A 15,868-nucleotide genomic window follows, 5' to 3' on the forward strand; every position below is an offset into this window, starting at 1 on the left:
TACATACATATGCACATTTATTTATTTTGCAAAGTAATATAACATACTCCTTAAGAATGAAAATTATTAAGATCTGCATTGCCTGTGTTCATATCCAGACTGATGCATGCATGGTTCAGTTTCCTAATCTACAAAATGGACACAATAATACATACTGCCTGGATTGTTAGAAGGACTATAAAAGATAATATATGCAAAGCACTTAGAACAGATGCTTGGAACATGAGCATCTAGTAATGAATGACTTCTTCATCCTCCTACTCCCCTGAGTTAAAAGAATATACTTAAAACTTATTACTTGCTACTAGATTTCAATATTGGAGATACTATAACTGTGCAAGTAAGTAAAATACTATGTTTTCTTTTCCAAAACCACCTTACAGTCATGGCCAATACAGGTTTGTTTAAACAAATGCTTACTGTAAAAGCTATTATGAAATCCAAATGTGCTTTACACACCAACTTGTCTTACATTTGACTAGTACACATACAAAATGAACATACACATGCAAAAGAATGACATTTTGAAAACAATTATGTGCTGAGCTACAAGGCATTAACTGTATTGGAAATTTCTGATCTTTATACTACTATAAAGTAATCAACATATGTAATTTATTATGAGCATCATCATAAACAATTTCATAAGCATTCAACAGTGGCATCATTCTGAAAGTTCCACTAAAGATGATCCTTAAATGACTTTCCTATATTACAAAGTGATCAATGAAAATTCGAAAATATTATTTCCCTAATAGATAATTTAGATTCAAAGACATTAAATGGTTTTATTGATGGTTCAGCTTTAATGTAGCACAGTAATTGGGTGTAGTCAACTGTTCAGGAGTTAATCATTAGAGTTCTTCATAAGATGGAGTCATGATTTGTTTCTTACTATTGCATCTACCTATTTTGTGATACCCTAAATGATTTTTAGCACATTCATATCAAGGCAATCAGAGCTAGAAAACACACATAATAAAAATTTCTTGTTTTTGCAGCATTTTAACAATTGTGGCAAAAATCAGTGAGGAAATTTAGCTGCAATATTTTATTATTGGTTGTTATGTGTTAATTGCTGGTCCTCCTTACTAATATTTCAGACTTTTTGTATTAATTAAATTCATACAAATCACATTAATGGTAAAGACTAAGGTGTAACTTAGTTATGTTATACACTATGTATTATATGGCATTCATTTTTAGTAATTGAACATGGTACTTCTTTGTTTCAGTAGTGGCTCCTTTCTAATGACTGTTAACACATCCATATGCATTTTGGTGATAGTATATCCTCAACATGGAAAAAAATGGATTCGATATTTTAGTACAATTTGCCACATTTTAGCATTATAATAAAACAACTTTTTTTTCCAAAACAAGGATTTTTCTTTTAAATGGATAGAACCACTTTCAAAGATGTTAATTCTACCTCCAAGAGGTTAACAAATTTTGGCTAAATTACAAATATAATTTCAAAAATTATACCATAAAGCTGAATTTATTTCTTTCCTCCAGCACAATTGATGATTTTCAAGCTACTTGTGGTTTTCTAAGGGTCCAAATGAGACAATTAAATAAGCCACTAAAAGAAAATTAAGCTTTTGGTTAGGCACAGTGGACATGCCTATAATCCCAGTGGTTCAGGAGGCTGAGGCAAGAAGACGGTGAGTTCAAAGTCAGCCTCAGGAACTTCGCAAGGCCCTAGGCAACTTAGCGAGACACTGTCTCAAAATAAAAAATATGTATGTGTGTATGTATGTATATACGTATTTATATGTATAAATATATATAAAGGGCTGGGATTGTGGCTTTGTGTTTAAGCACTCCTGGGTTCAATCCCTAATACCAAAAAAAAAGAAAGAAAGAAAATTAATCTTTCAAGGAATGGGTGGTCATGGATTAAAACTATTCATTTTTATATCTATGCATATATATGTAATATTAGCAAACATATATGATATGTAGATTTTTAAAAATCTACATTATCATGAACATGATACGTCTATGGAAATTTATCTCCTGGAGTCCAGAAAGAAGGCTACACAGAACGATATATATATATATATATATATATATTTTTTTTTTTTTTTTTTTTTTTTTTCTACCAGGCATCAGAAGATGACATAAAGGGCAGCAAGGCAAGAACTCTCAGAGGTGACAATTAAGAAGCACCTGACTAATCTAAGGGAGAGAATCATGTAAATATTTGAGGCAAAAGCATGCCAGGCAGGAGAAAAAGAAAGCACAAAGTCCCTGAGACAAGAATGTACTCAGGTACTTGCAGAGAAGCATGAGGGCCAGTGGATTAAAGCAGAACAAGCAAGATGACAGCAGGGGAAACCAGGGGGCTACAGCACACAATGAGGGAGAAAGCCTTGGGTGCATTGCACAGGAAAAGTGACTGTCCTAACTAACTTGCTTTTAAAATGACAATTCTGGCTCAGCTCCTTCCACCGAATTTCTATATGGTGAAGTTCCTCTAGGATTCCATCCTATTATTTCCTCCATTTCTACTGCCTTTAGATGACTTTGAGTTTCGGCATTACTGGCTGATAGTTCCTGCATGTATACCTCTAATCTCCAGACACTGCCTAACCAGTGCCTCCATTTGGATGTTTATTGGGTTTTCAAACTTAACATGAGCCAAGTCTTAACCACTGACTCTCAATCCTTATCCCTTGCCTCAGTCTTTTCCTCCCCAATAACTTTGTTGCATAACTTGGATCATTATTTTCCCAGTTGCTCTCACCAATAACCCAGGAGACTTATTTTTACACCTGACATTCAATTCATCAGTGACCATCAACAATCATACCATCAAAATATATTCCAAATCTGACCACTTCTTACCACTTTAATGGTTTTAACCACAAAACATTGCTCACCTAGCCAAACTGCAACATAGCTGGTCTCCAATCTTGTTAATTCCAATCTTGTTTCTCCACTTCAACTATCACAGTCTTCATTTAAATGCACAAATCAGATCAGGTACTCTCCTATAATATCCATCAAAAAACAAACCCAAACTTTTTTTTTTTTTTTTTTAACATATGGCCTAAAAATCTCTACATCATATGCCCCTTTCCAAACTAGTTCATTCCACGGTCCTCACCATTCATAATATTCTATACTTGCCAGTCATCTCTCTGCCACACCAACATACCACATATTCTAGTCTAAAGGCCTCTGAATTGTTGTTCCTTTTTTGTAGAATGCTATTATCCCACATTTTTGGTAGTCCCCTCCTTTTCCTCAGTAAGTATACACTTAGGGTGAGAACTGGTATAAAACCATGTTGTTTGGTTGAGAAGCATCTCAGCTTCTAGCTAACATTGCTTTTCCAATCTCTCTCTCTCTCTCTCTCTCTCTCTCTCTCTCTCTCTCTCTCTCTCTCTCTCTCAGCCTTACTATCTTACTAATATAACTGCTATAAAGAAAATTTGTTATCTTAAGTCATTTATATGAATTTATGTTCATTGACTAAATCTTCCCACCTCACCTTGCAATTTCAAAATGTAAGCTGTTTTAGGACACAGACCTTGTCTGTCTTATTCACTGCCATATTTACCAGTATCACAAGCATGTGATATGTTTTTTGCCTAACTATATAGGAACACACACACACACAAAGTTTTATAGTATAATGAAAGAATCTTGCCCCATTCATAAATTTTTTCCCATGCAAAAACTCATTTCATGGTCCAAACAATTTTCAAATGAAACTGAAAAATACAACTGATCTACACTAGAAGTTTATATGCACGATACTTACATCAAAGAACATGCACACCTTTACTGAAAGCTAGTGTCTTGTGACCAAAATAATCCAATAAGCCTTTAGCAAGTCTGAGACAATTTTAGTGAGTACATTCTGAGATCAATCAAGTAGATAAATGTATTTTTGATTGCCTAGTAGGTATGAGATTTTAGTACACAAAGTACAGTTTCATCGTCATCTGGTCGAGCACACAAGAAGAATCCTAGATGCACAAATTCTTGGGCCTATGATGAATAATTTTATTAATTATTCAGTTGATGCAATTAATTATGCAAATGAAAGGATGTTATGTAGTTCTGCTAATAGCATTAAGATGAGTGGGTTCACTGGCACCTTAGAGAACAAACTTGGAATTCAAAATATCATGTTTTGCTCATGGTACCTAACACTTCCAGGGAAATATATTTTAATAAGATATTTCCTCGGGGAATCACAACAGAGACAAGTCCTGTAAAGGCATATGTCCTTGGATTCCATAATTCCTCACTTAGAGCACAATGTTTTCTATTGAAAAGTTTTCTACCACCAGCAGAACAAATTAGTTATTTGGATCCTTTACATCTTACCTTTTATTCATTTGCAATATTCAAAATGTAAGACAGTTTTAATTTATATCTCCATTTTCCCTAATAGTTTTTAAAAAAAGGTTTTAACCCAAGAATCTTGAGTATTAGACACCAAATAAAATCATCCTAAAGGGAATTCTTTTAAAACTATCACAAATTAGAATGAAAAATAAAAGATTCTCTTGCTAGAAAATCTCCTTTGTAAAACATAAATAAGTACTTTCACACCACATGCAAGCCTGAGCTTGCATGTTGCAGTTGTCTTTCCTAAAAGGTTCCAGTTTATATTTCACTTTGTAAAATTGGCAGGTGGACAACCATGCTCTTAAACATTCGTATCCTCAGGGATTAGCCTGATTACTTACTGGTTCCTCTGATTTTCAAATACATCATGAATTCCTTTTAGGTTGAATGAGTTATATGCTCTTTACCTAAAATCTGTTCTTGATGCTTTTAAATAAGAAAGGGCTTTTGCTGCCATTAATTTCAAACAAAAATTCAAGGCAGTCATCTCTAACAATCCTTACAACAATTCAAAAACACACTTCCTTCCTCTTTGACATGCTTCACCCACTTATAAATTGAGGCACTTATTAACCAACTTATCCTGTCAACTGAATATATTTTAAAAATACAGCACAGTACTATAAAAGACAGATTGAAAAGTGAGATAATATGAACCATAGAAAGTACGGGAGGCTATGCTAGACTTCAGGAAAAAGGCAGAGGATTTGAACTGAGGCACTAACAGCAAGAAAGGAAAGAACACAGAAAGAATTCTTTGTCATAATAACAGGATTCACTGATTCACTAAATGTGGAGTGTGAGAAAGTTAACAATGCATCCAAATTTTTTAAGCAAACTATGTTGACAAATTATTCTCATGATAGATAATAGAGACAGAGGATTAAGACTGACATGAAAAGGGGCATAAATCTTACAATATTTTGTTTTTCCTTCTGTAAGCCCTCTACTAGACAATACTTAACAAGCAATCGGAAATTTGGATTTACTTATGTATACAAAGGGATCGACCCTGGGGAGTCATCAGGTTAAGATGTGAAAATGGTTGAGTTCTTCCAAGAACTTAATAAAGTAAGTTGACAAAAAATTAAAATAATTTATAAGAAACAGTAATATTAAGAGCTAGGAGGAGGAAATGAACTTCATAAAGAGTAAACAGAGAGGTAGGGGGAAGAAGCCAGGAAAAAGTTTCTATGGAATTCCAGTATTTTCTAGAAGGAAATAGTTAATTCTGCCCAAATAAATGAGGAAGCCAACTATGGCAAAGAATGAAGCAGAGGCACTAAATCTTAACCTAACCTGTGTCAGAGTAGTATAAGTAAAAGTGGAAACCAGAGTCCAGTTAGTTGAAGGGAGAATGGAAAGGAAGTAAGTTATAATGCAAACTCAGGCAGCGTTAAGATGAATGGAAATGAGTTAAAGAGGATCACAAGGGAAAGTCAGAATCAAAATGAAACGTTTTAGGATGAGAAAAATGTGAAACTTTGCTTGTAGGGAAAAAGAAGCTTTCCCACAAAAGGGGAAATATGTATTTTTCATAGGTTAATGAGGCATATCTCATATAGTACTATTTAATCATCGCTGATCATTGGAAGAAGACATAGTCATGTCTGAGGCATGTTCCCATCCCATATACTACTTTCTTCCCTGAACACAAGCAACTATGTTGGTAGGCATTCTCACACTCACCCTCAAAATATTCACTTCCATGGAATGTCCCTAACTGCCCAGTTATAATGCACTCTGAAGAGCAGTTTGAACTAAGAAACACAGGAATTATATTCATAGAGAATGAGGACCTGGAAGTCTATGATCGATTAGGGTTAGGGAAGCCATTTTTCATATATAAAAAAGATAAATAAGGATACCTGTTCTTTAGAGAACAGAAGCTCAGGGAAAAGGCACAGTAAAGAAAATATAGGGCCTCAGGGAGAGAGAGAAAGAGAGTGAGGGAATAAGAGAGGGAAATGGAGAAATAACTATTGCAGTTCCAACCCAGTACCTATTTCCAGCTTCATGAGGCCAAGCTATACCTGATATTCATGAGATGCTCCTAATCTTTAATAAGAACCTCTGTGACAGAAGTGAATACTTCTCTTTTCTTTTCTTGGCTGAGATAATATGATTCCTTTCCTAATTCTTCCAAGGACATTTGGAAGACTTCTAATACAAAGCTATGCAAAACGATTATGTCCAGTCACAATGGTGTAAATCTTTCCATGGAGAGCAGGAAGGTGCCATGGCAGTGGCAATGAAACTGCTTATGGAGAGGATGAGCCTATTACAGCATTTTTTTTTTTTTTAATTTATAGAAAAGTCAATCACTTAGAACATTTTTGGAACACTTCTTCACAGGATTCTCCGGCTTGCTTCATCATACAAATAAATATCATACTTTCTTCAAAGAAATAAAAAGTAAATTGTGATTGTTTTTAATCAAAAATTAAGGTTCCCAGTTTTCCCAAATTTGTCTCCTGGCTTGTATTTACCCTTTTTGTCCCCTCTCTTCTCTGAATTATGACATTCCACCTCTCTAAGCTACACTGGATAACAAATGTCCATCAATTCTATTTGAATGGCATACAATTATGCAAAAGTAAAAATCCCTGTGCACGAAGTATTAGTCCAGTTGGCCTTCCAACCCTGGCACAGGGTTGTATCTTTGTACTCAGTTTATAATTTGAACCTTGTCTAACCCTTTTCAGAATGTGAGTTTCACGCCCCGCCCCTTCTACCCTTCCTACTAGGTATGGCCTGATTTCTGCTTCACAGGCTGAGGAACCACTAGTGCCAGGCCAGACTGCTCACTCTCATCCTCCTTTCCTGCCACTGTCTTTCAATGGTCAAGCTTGACCCTGGGGCTCCTGATTTTTAAACTATCCCAGGTAAAAGTTACTGTCTGGCAAGTGGAGTGCCTGAGAATGAGGAATAGGTAGAAGAGGTGAGGGATGAGATCAGGATCACATAAGAAATAAAAAGACTTCATGCAACTTGAGGACAGAGTGAATAAATACATCTATCCTGCTCACATTGAACCCTCAGAAACCTGCACGTGCCTGGACTAAGGAATTTCTCAGGAAGTACTGATAAACAAACAAAGGAACTAAAAGGAAAGCAGAATAACAAATCACTCCACCCAAACACAAGTACTTTCTGTTCTCTTGGAAGTGAACTCTTCTAAAGACACAGGCTCACTATTTCATCTTGATTAACTGATCTAAATGATAACAAGGAATTGTCATCATTTCTTAAATATATAAAATATAAAACAAAAAGTTCAGTCCATTCACTTTTCTTTTAATATGTTTCTCCCAAAATTGATTCTCATATTCTTTAAAAATGTTAAGTTATAGCCCCTTGCGGTGGCTCACACTTATAATACCAGTGAGTAGACTCAGGAGGCTAAGGCAGGAGGATAGCAAGTTCAAGGGCAGCCTTAGCAACTTAAGTGAGCAAGGCCCTGTCTCAAAAGAAAAAAACAAAAAGAACTGGGGATGTAGCTCAATGGTAGAGCACCCTGGGTTCAATCCCTAAGCCAAAAAAGAAAAACATGTTATTTATAGCCTAGAGACACAGGCCTATAATCCCAGTTACTTAGGAAGCTAATGCAGGAGGACCAACAGTTAAAGGCCTGCCTAGCAAACATAGCAAGACCCTATATCAAAATAAAAAATAAAAAGGGCTGGGTAAAATAGCATTTACCCAGCATGAGCAAGGCTTGATGTTCGATCCCCGGTAGAAGGGGAAAAAAATAAATGTTATTTATTTTCCATGACAACCATATTACATGAAAAGTTCTAGACATATAATTTTAATATTAATAAAATCATTATAAGTATTAACAATAAATCATTATATAATATATATTATACAATAATACTTAAAACATAAAAATATGAACTTACATGTTTAGACAAGTTGGGGCTCTTTGAATCAACATCATACCTGAAAAATTAAAATATAAAATTCAAATTATTTCCACAAAGTAAATCTAGAAAAAATTAATATTTTCCAATATGTTAAAATGAATAAAAAATACCAATAGAGAAAAACTTAGCAAATTAAGAAATTTCTAAGAATCAGTGGCCTATATGCCAAAGGTAGAATTCACAGAACCCTGGAACCTTCTATTTTTACAAATCTAGTAAGTCTTACTATTTGCCTAATCATCAATTCTACTATCTGAAAAGTTTAAATGGATCTTTTCTGTGCATCAGCAGTATTCTAGTAAAGTTTGAGTGAGTTCAAAATTCCCTAAAAACTGAAAATCTCTCTCCTTTGGATATCAGTAAAAAAAAAAAAAACAGGTCCCCACAACAGGCTGTTGTTTTTGTATGTTATAATTCTTACTTAATGTCTTAAATGCTATTGTTAACACTGGAAACTGAAATAATGAGAGTATTCTTCCCTAATCATTGGACTTGTGGAAACCGTGTGTTTGTAGAAACAGGAAATGTATTTCCATGGGACTATTCTATGTTCTGCTTTTCACTAGTTGATACTGAAAATCCATTATCTTTTAGATTCTGGGATGATATCATTCACCATCACAAATGAAATAACTTTATTCCCCCCAAATGTTGAGATCCTTCAGAAATAGATTGTAAGAACGTATACATTTCATGATTATCACCATTTGATTTATAAAGAAAGAAAATAATTTGCGGAGTAAGACAAATCTAGACTCTTGAATCCCTCCCTTTTTAGTGTATGGAAAAAATACGTGGGAAGGTTCTATCTCATTTCTTCTGTACTCCCCTTGCTTTGAAGAGTTTGTAGAAATGGAAAGACCACGGACAGTCAAAATAACCTCAATGTGCCAAATTCTTTCACAGGACAATATCTGTACTGGCTCCAATCCTTCTCCCAAATCACATTCCCTTCACATGTCTTGTGACTAGCTTCCCACCAAAAATCAACTCTTTTTTTAAAGGTTAATTAAAATCTCTCTTGTGTAAATACTGTTTTCACAATGAAACAAAGTATCTTAATCAATAGAAGAAAAAAAAATAGTTTATTGAGTGTCCTGATGGGCAAACGCTCACTCCCTAGCTTAAAAAAAAAAAAAAAAAAAAAAAAAATTATTTACCACAGACTGACTTTAAAATTGTATGATGCAAAGACCTGCTTGAGAATAATTACAAAGCACACTTCCCCCTTCACATCAGGGCCCTTCACTCTCCCACAGCTATAGCTTAGAATTTCATATCAGCAAAATGCCACATCCACTGTAGACCCACAGATGTTAGTTCAAAGATAATTTTTATTGGAGAAAATTTTTAAAAAGGTAACATTGAAGTTAGCAACTATAATAATATCAGATTTGAAACACAGCTATACTCATTCCTTCTCAAAAATCAACCCTAGAAAATGTCTTTCAGGTTACTGTTGCCAGAAAGAATGGTATACTCAGTTCAGTCAGAAAAAGTTAAAATAAAAAAAAAAAAAAAAAAAGTTTGTTTTCATCACAAAGAGATTAAGTATCTTCAAATGCAATCCTCTTTAACTGTATTTAACAAAATGCTTTTAATACTTTTATCTCAAAAATAGGTAATTTATATCATTCCTCTGCAGACTTAAGATAATATGCTGGATTATAAAGCACTAAAAATTACCATGATTTTTCTTTTAATGAATTTTCCATCTAACTTTTCTAAAAGTATCAGGACCACTCTAGCCCTCGTCCTCACATCAGAACATTCACACTGCATCCTAAATGTCTCCATGCATGACTATGATTGAGTGTCACAGTGTCCTAAAGAAGACAGAACCCAAAACAGAGCAGGAAGCTGAGCAGTCCCCAGGTGGGTGCACCCCACTGTGCCTAAATGGACTAAGGGGAATAAATAAACAACTTCACTCTGCTACTGAAACTTTATGATGAGAGTAATGAATTGGCAGTATCTGATTTGAGGGCATCTTCATGTTTTCTATTAGAGAGCAACAGATGTCGATGGGAATAATTTCTGCATTTCTGGAACTGTAACTGCCTCTCAAAGTGGAAAACAAGATGCTAAGTATTCCCTCATACTTGGCTCAGAGTTACCTATGAGTCATGGATCCATAGGGTCAAACCAGTTCATGATCTTGTGATCAGTCCTAAATTCACAAGTATTCCTTCCCTGATAAAAGGCAGGAGCAAAGTACTTTCTATTCCACAAAGCCAAGCAAGGGGTAGCTTCAAAATACAGGGTACCTGTGAGAAGTGGAGGACAAGATTTGCTTCCCCAGCAGGCTACTGAACCTGTCTGCAGGTCCACCCTGAGGCTGTCAGTGTCAAAGATCCCATGAATGACCTAGGAAGCACATTCTGAGAGCTGAGGAACTCGGAGCAACTTCCTTTTTTGATCCTTCTTTCACAATGATATAAGCAGGGTGCTTAAAAGATGTTCCCTAAGGCTGGTACTTAGATGAGGCCTACATTTTTCAGAATGCAGGAGACCCACATCTCTGCCTACAAACACGTCCTATTTTTCCCCTCCCTTCTCTCCTGAAAAGAGCTGGGACAGTTCCAACAGAGGAAATAGAAATGAAGAACTTTGAATTAAGTTTGAGATTATAGTTTTAAAGTGATAAGTACCCAACAATTAGCAGGATAAGATGATTCTAATAAGTGATTGAAAATTCACGAAATTCCACCTAGACTGTGTTTAAGAAACCCTTAACCAACAGGGAAAAGGAGAATGGACACATTGGGACAATTATTGAAACAAATGAAATAACTTTATTCCCCCCAAATGTTGAGATCCTTCAGAAATAGGTTGTAAGAACAGTAACTTCATGGTTATCACCATTTGATTTATCAAGAAAGAAAATAATTTGCAGGGTAAGACAAATCTAGACTCTTGAATCCCTTTTTTAGTGTATGGAAAAAATACGTGGGAAGGTTCTATCTCATTTCTTTTGTACTCCAGCACACACTATTAGTAATAAGATACCCACACTTCCTACCCAAAGACATTTTGGTACAGGTACTCTACCAATGGTAAGGATTTGAACTATGACAACAAAGTGTATATACGAGGTGTTTACATTTCAATCAGTGTGATAATTAAAATGAAAATAAATGCCAAAGTTTATGATGTGATAAATACACAGCACAATTACAATGACCATATCTCATGAATGAATAAGTACACATTAGATCAAAAAGGCAAGAGAATTTGAAGATACAAAACTGATAAAATAATCTAAGATACATCTCAGGCATTCACTGAAACAACAGCAAAAATTACTATGGGTTCAAAAGAAAAATTACTTTGGCTTAACCAGAACTGATAAGAATTTGGATCAGAGATACCAGGAATAGTCTTTGTCAGTCTGTCTTTCTGTCTCTCTATATAACTATACCATTTTCTTTCTGGGTTAAAAGATTTTTTAAAAATTTCTGAAAGTCACCTTTACAATTTTGTAAAATCAATAGACATCAACTAAATTGAAAACAATTCAGAAAATCATTTGCGTGTATTTGACCAGTTTATAGTGGTGTGTCTTCTTGCATGGCTGTTCCATCAAGCATTGTGCTCCTGCTGATATGCTGGAATATTAATTCTCTGGGTGATGGAGGTTGGTACTGCACATGACTTTTATTGTCTATCCATTTTTTATTTTCCAAATTTTCTACAATGAACATAAATTATTTTTACAAGGGACAGTACATTGCTTAGACAAATGTTAAAAGTCAATTTTAGGTATGTTTACATAACTAGTGAACACATGTCCTTCTATACTAATATTTGACTCTGAGTAATTTGTCCTCTGAAAATACAAACAAAAAATACAAACTTGCATTATAGAAGATTTGTGCCAGAGCACACATGTAACAGAAAAAAATGGAGTGAAAATGTCTATCGATACATGTTAAATTAAATAAATTACAGTTCCTTCAAACAATAAAAATAACATAGCCTTTAAAATGAATGATATATATATATATATAAAAACACAGAAAAACATCTGAAAATTTTAAGGTATAAGAATTGCATATGCAAAAGAAAAACCTGCAAAAAACCTGCCAGTGTACACACTGAATGATTTCCTTTTTTTTTTTAATATGGGGATATCAGGGAATTTTTTACTTTTTAAATACCTGTATTACTTAGTTTATAATAAGTATTACTTTTAAATGAGGGAATGTAACACAGAAGAATGAAATAGGGAAAGAAAAGAGAAACAGAACAAAGAATCAAGAAATAGTGGCTGGTTTTAAGATAGTCTGAAATTTAGGGGAAAAGTTGAGAGGATACCATGAGGTGTGAGAAAGAACATTCTTAAAAACAATGGTTATGAAGGTCTGAACAAGGGAAGCATGCGACCATATTCAACTTGATTTGTGTCTGGTTTTGAGTAACAACACTGTATACAACCTCCATGATAAACAGTTAGGAAGTCATTATTTTGCACTCCAGATTTTCTTCTCATAAACCCTATTTTTATTATTTAGAAAGGAGTTTCTAAGCAATAAAAACCAAATGTGAACTTAATAAATATTGTTTGATAAATGACAAAAACTTGGTACCCTGAAGAAAAGGGACTGTTACAAGATAGTTTTCAAAAAGAAGCACTGCAATTTATTTACTGCATACATTTTTTTGTTTTTGTTTTTTTGGTTTTTTTTTTTTAAATACCAGGGATTGAATCCAGAGATTCTTAACCATCGAGCAACATCACCAATCCTTTTTCATGTTTTATTTAGAGACAAATTCTCTCCCAGTTGCTTCGTGCCTTACTAAGTTGCAGAAGCTGGACTTGAACTTGTGTTCCTCCTGCCTCAGCCTCCCAATATAATCCAGCCTCCTCTGGGATTATAGGTGTGGGCCACCATGCCCACCTATGGCATACATTTTAGAGAAAAACAAAAATGACTATTAACAGAAAAGAATCTTATCTTTACATTAGAAGGTAAATTAGGACTTTCTCAAATAAGATTTTGATAGTTTTTATTATTGAAAAGTATTTATAAATTTCGATAATGGTATTCTTAATATTTGTCATTTAAAATAAGACATTTATTTTTTTTAAATGGTTGTGATATTCATAAACTTCCTTTAAGTACTTTGATATATTGAGCAACTTTTGTAATGTATGATATTTCTTCCTTCTTCTCCAACAGATTTCGTTTAACCATAAGCAGAGACTTCCACAATTTTCTCTGTGGAACAAAGACTCAGTAATTAATAATACCTTGTAATCAAAGTGACTTCAGGTCTCTGTGGATAGGAATTTGAATTTGACAATAAAACTTTTATATGCTTGATTCAGCATCAAAGTAGTAAGAATATTTAAAATATTAAAAATGCTACATTGCCAACCAGGGTCTTAAAAATACTGGGCCACCAAGAGATAAGAGGAAGTCATAGTAAAGCAGAGATCCATGTGCTATGCTAAGAAACTACACAGAGACATTAGCTATCAAACTGAGTTTACAAAGAAATTATAAGAAACCTACTGAGGCATCATAGGTTTGAAAGAACACCCATATTTACTGCCTAGTATGGTTAAACTGTTTCCTCATTTATTCACATATTTATTCAACAAGCAGGTAAGTGAAAATCCACAAAATACAAGCAGTGTTGGGCCACACTGAATAGAACAAATCTACTTTCCTGCCAGTATAATCCAGTGCAACCACAGGACCCAAATCATGTTATGAAAATTATCTTTAACAATCAATTTTAAAAACTGCAAGTTTTGGTGGAGCTTACAAGTCAAAACGAAGATTCTCTCTTTCTTCAAAAAAGTAGTCCAAAATAAACTTCCTTACAAAATCAGGATTCAAAGTATTATCAATTACTTCTGTTCTTCCAAACTGTTGAGAAAGACAAAGAAAGTTAAAGGTTAAAATCAAGCCTCATGAATAATACTTAGTATTGATACAGTTCCTTTACAACATAAGCAATAAATATCCAAATGACTTGATCAAATAAAGTCTTTTAGAAAAGTTTTTAGAGGTCAGATCATCATTCCTGCTTACTCAGGGAAATCAGAAATGAGCTCTGAGTTCATTAAAAGCTGAGCTTCTCCTCAAAATTCATGTAACAGTAACATTTCCTCCCCTCTTTTCTTGAAAGCCAAATATGTTTCTAATCAAAACAAGTTATATGTACATTAAGTGTAAATTATTTTCCTAGTCTTGTATATACGTAAGCCAAGCAACACAAAGTCTCAATTGGAGGGGTCAAATACTCAGATTTCTCATCCTCAACATTTGTCAAAAACAATCCTTCATACACTAGAGTTTATCAGTCATGTTTTGGGGAGAATTTTCCTGTGACACATTTATGTCACAACAATTAGTCATCTTCGGTTTATTTTGTTGTAATTTTTATGGAATCTACAAGTTAAAATAAGAACTACCATTCTTGTGTATTTTTGAGATATGTATCTTAACTTCAGCTTAGAAAAAACAAGTTTCCCCATCTCTCAGCAAATAAAAACCCAGAAAGAAAAATCCACATTTGGTCCTCCCTTTTTCATGTGAAGGAAGGCCATTAGGCACTGCTCCTAAGACAGAGCATAAACACAAACTTTACAGATCTTTTTGTCCTTGGCTTTTATATTCTTCCCCTCCAACTGCCATGGAATTCTAATGAGGGAATTTTAACCTTAGCTCTTGCATAACATTATGCAATCAAGCATGCTGCCTTATCAAAGAACAAACTTTTATTAAAGTTCAAGGAAATATTATCTTTTTAATAGGAAAAGAGAAAAACTACGCTAATCCATTAAAATGTGAAGGTCAGAAGCTCTCTTAAATTTTATTAATAAGCTATGGCACAAAATATTGATGACAAAGGATTTACTAGGGCTACTGCCAACTAGTAACGCCCCCCCCCCTCAAAATAAAAGCATAATGGACAGAAGCTTATGCCATTGGACAATATTTCATATCAAGGACCAATGTCATTCAGACAGATAATAACCCAGGTACTTAATTCAACATTTCAAAAATGATGACCATTTACAAGATTAACAATATTAATATTATTAACAATATTAATAATTATAGGCACCAAAGTACCACTTATTGAGTACTTAGCACTTTTCCTACATTACTTTAAAGTTTTAACTCTGGCACCGTAAGGTATTACTAATCTCATTTTATAGATGAGAATACTGAGGCAGACAACATCAACCTAAGCCACTTCGGTTACAACATCACATTCTTTCTAGGACTTTCCTCTATTTAAGCATAGAACGTATCATATTCTGGGGAAGATCCAACTATGGATCTATCCATGGTTTCTAATTTTAAGGAAACAGGAATAAGAGAATGTACCTAAATAACCAAAGGCTAGGAGTGCCACACACATCAAAAGAGCACAGAGGACAAGAAGTTCAAGTGTAAAGTGGGGAGTGCCTAGGGCCCCGAAGTCTTCCCACTGCCAGGAGGCAAACGGTTTCCAAACCTGAGCATACAACATCAAACTGATAAATTTACAAAAAAGCACAAGACTCTCAAACAGAAATTCAGCCAAGATTCATATTCCCTAGCACC

At 34.3% G+C, this 15,868-nt stretch overlaps 1 protein-coding gene and 1 long non-coding RNA gene across 2 annotated transcripts in view; both read right to left on the minus strand.

The window, feature by feature from the left end:
* LOC306660854 overlaps nucleotides 1–15,868 on the minus strand; it is a 610,682-nt gene that overhangs the window by 293,351 nt on the left and 301,463 nt on the right. The window lies entirely within an intron of this gene.
* The window catches only part of CPNE8 (copine 8), a 199,266-nt gene that overhangs the window by 136,110 nt on the left and 47,288 nt on the right, over nucleotides 1–15,868 (minus strand). The window contains exons 4-5 of the mRNA XM_079139378.1: nucleotides 14,076–14,179; nucleotides 8,277–8,316 (exon numbers count right to left, since the gene is read on the minus strand). Coding sequence (XP_078995504.1) covers nucleotides 8,277–8,316; nucleotides 14,076–14,179 — 144 coding nt within the window. The remainder of the gene's footprint in view (nucleotides 1–8,276; nucleotides 8,317–14,075; nucleotides 14,180–15,868) is intronic.

The sequence above is a fragment of the Sciurus vulgaris genome (assembly GCF_902686455.1).
Source record: "Sciurus vulgaris genome assembly, chromosome: 5".
Lineage (NCBI taxonomy): Eukaryota > Metazoa > Chordata > Mammalia > Rodentia > Sciuridae > Sciurus > Sciurus vulgaris.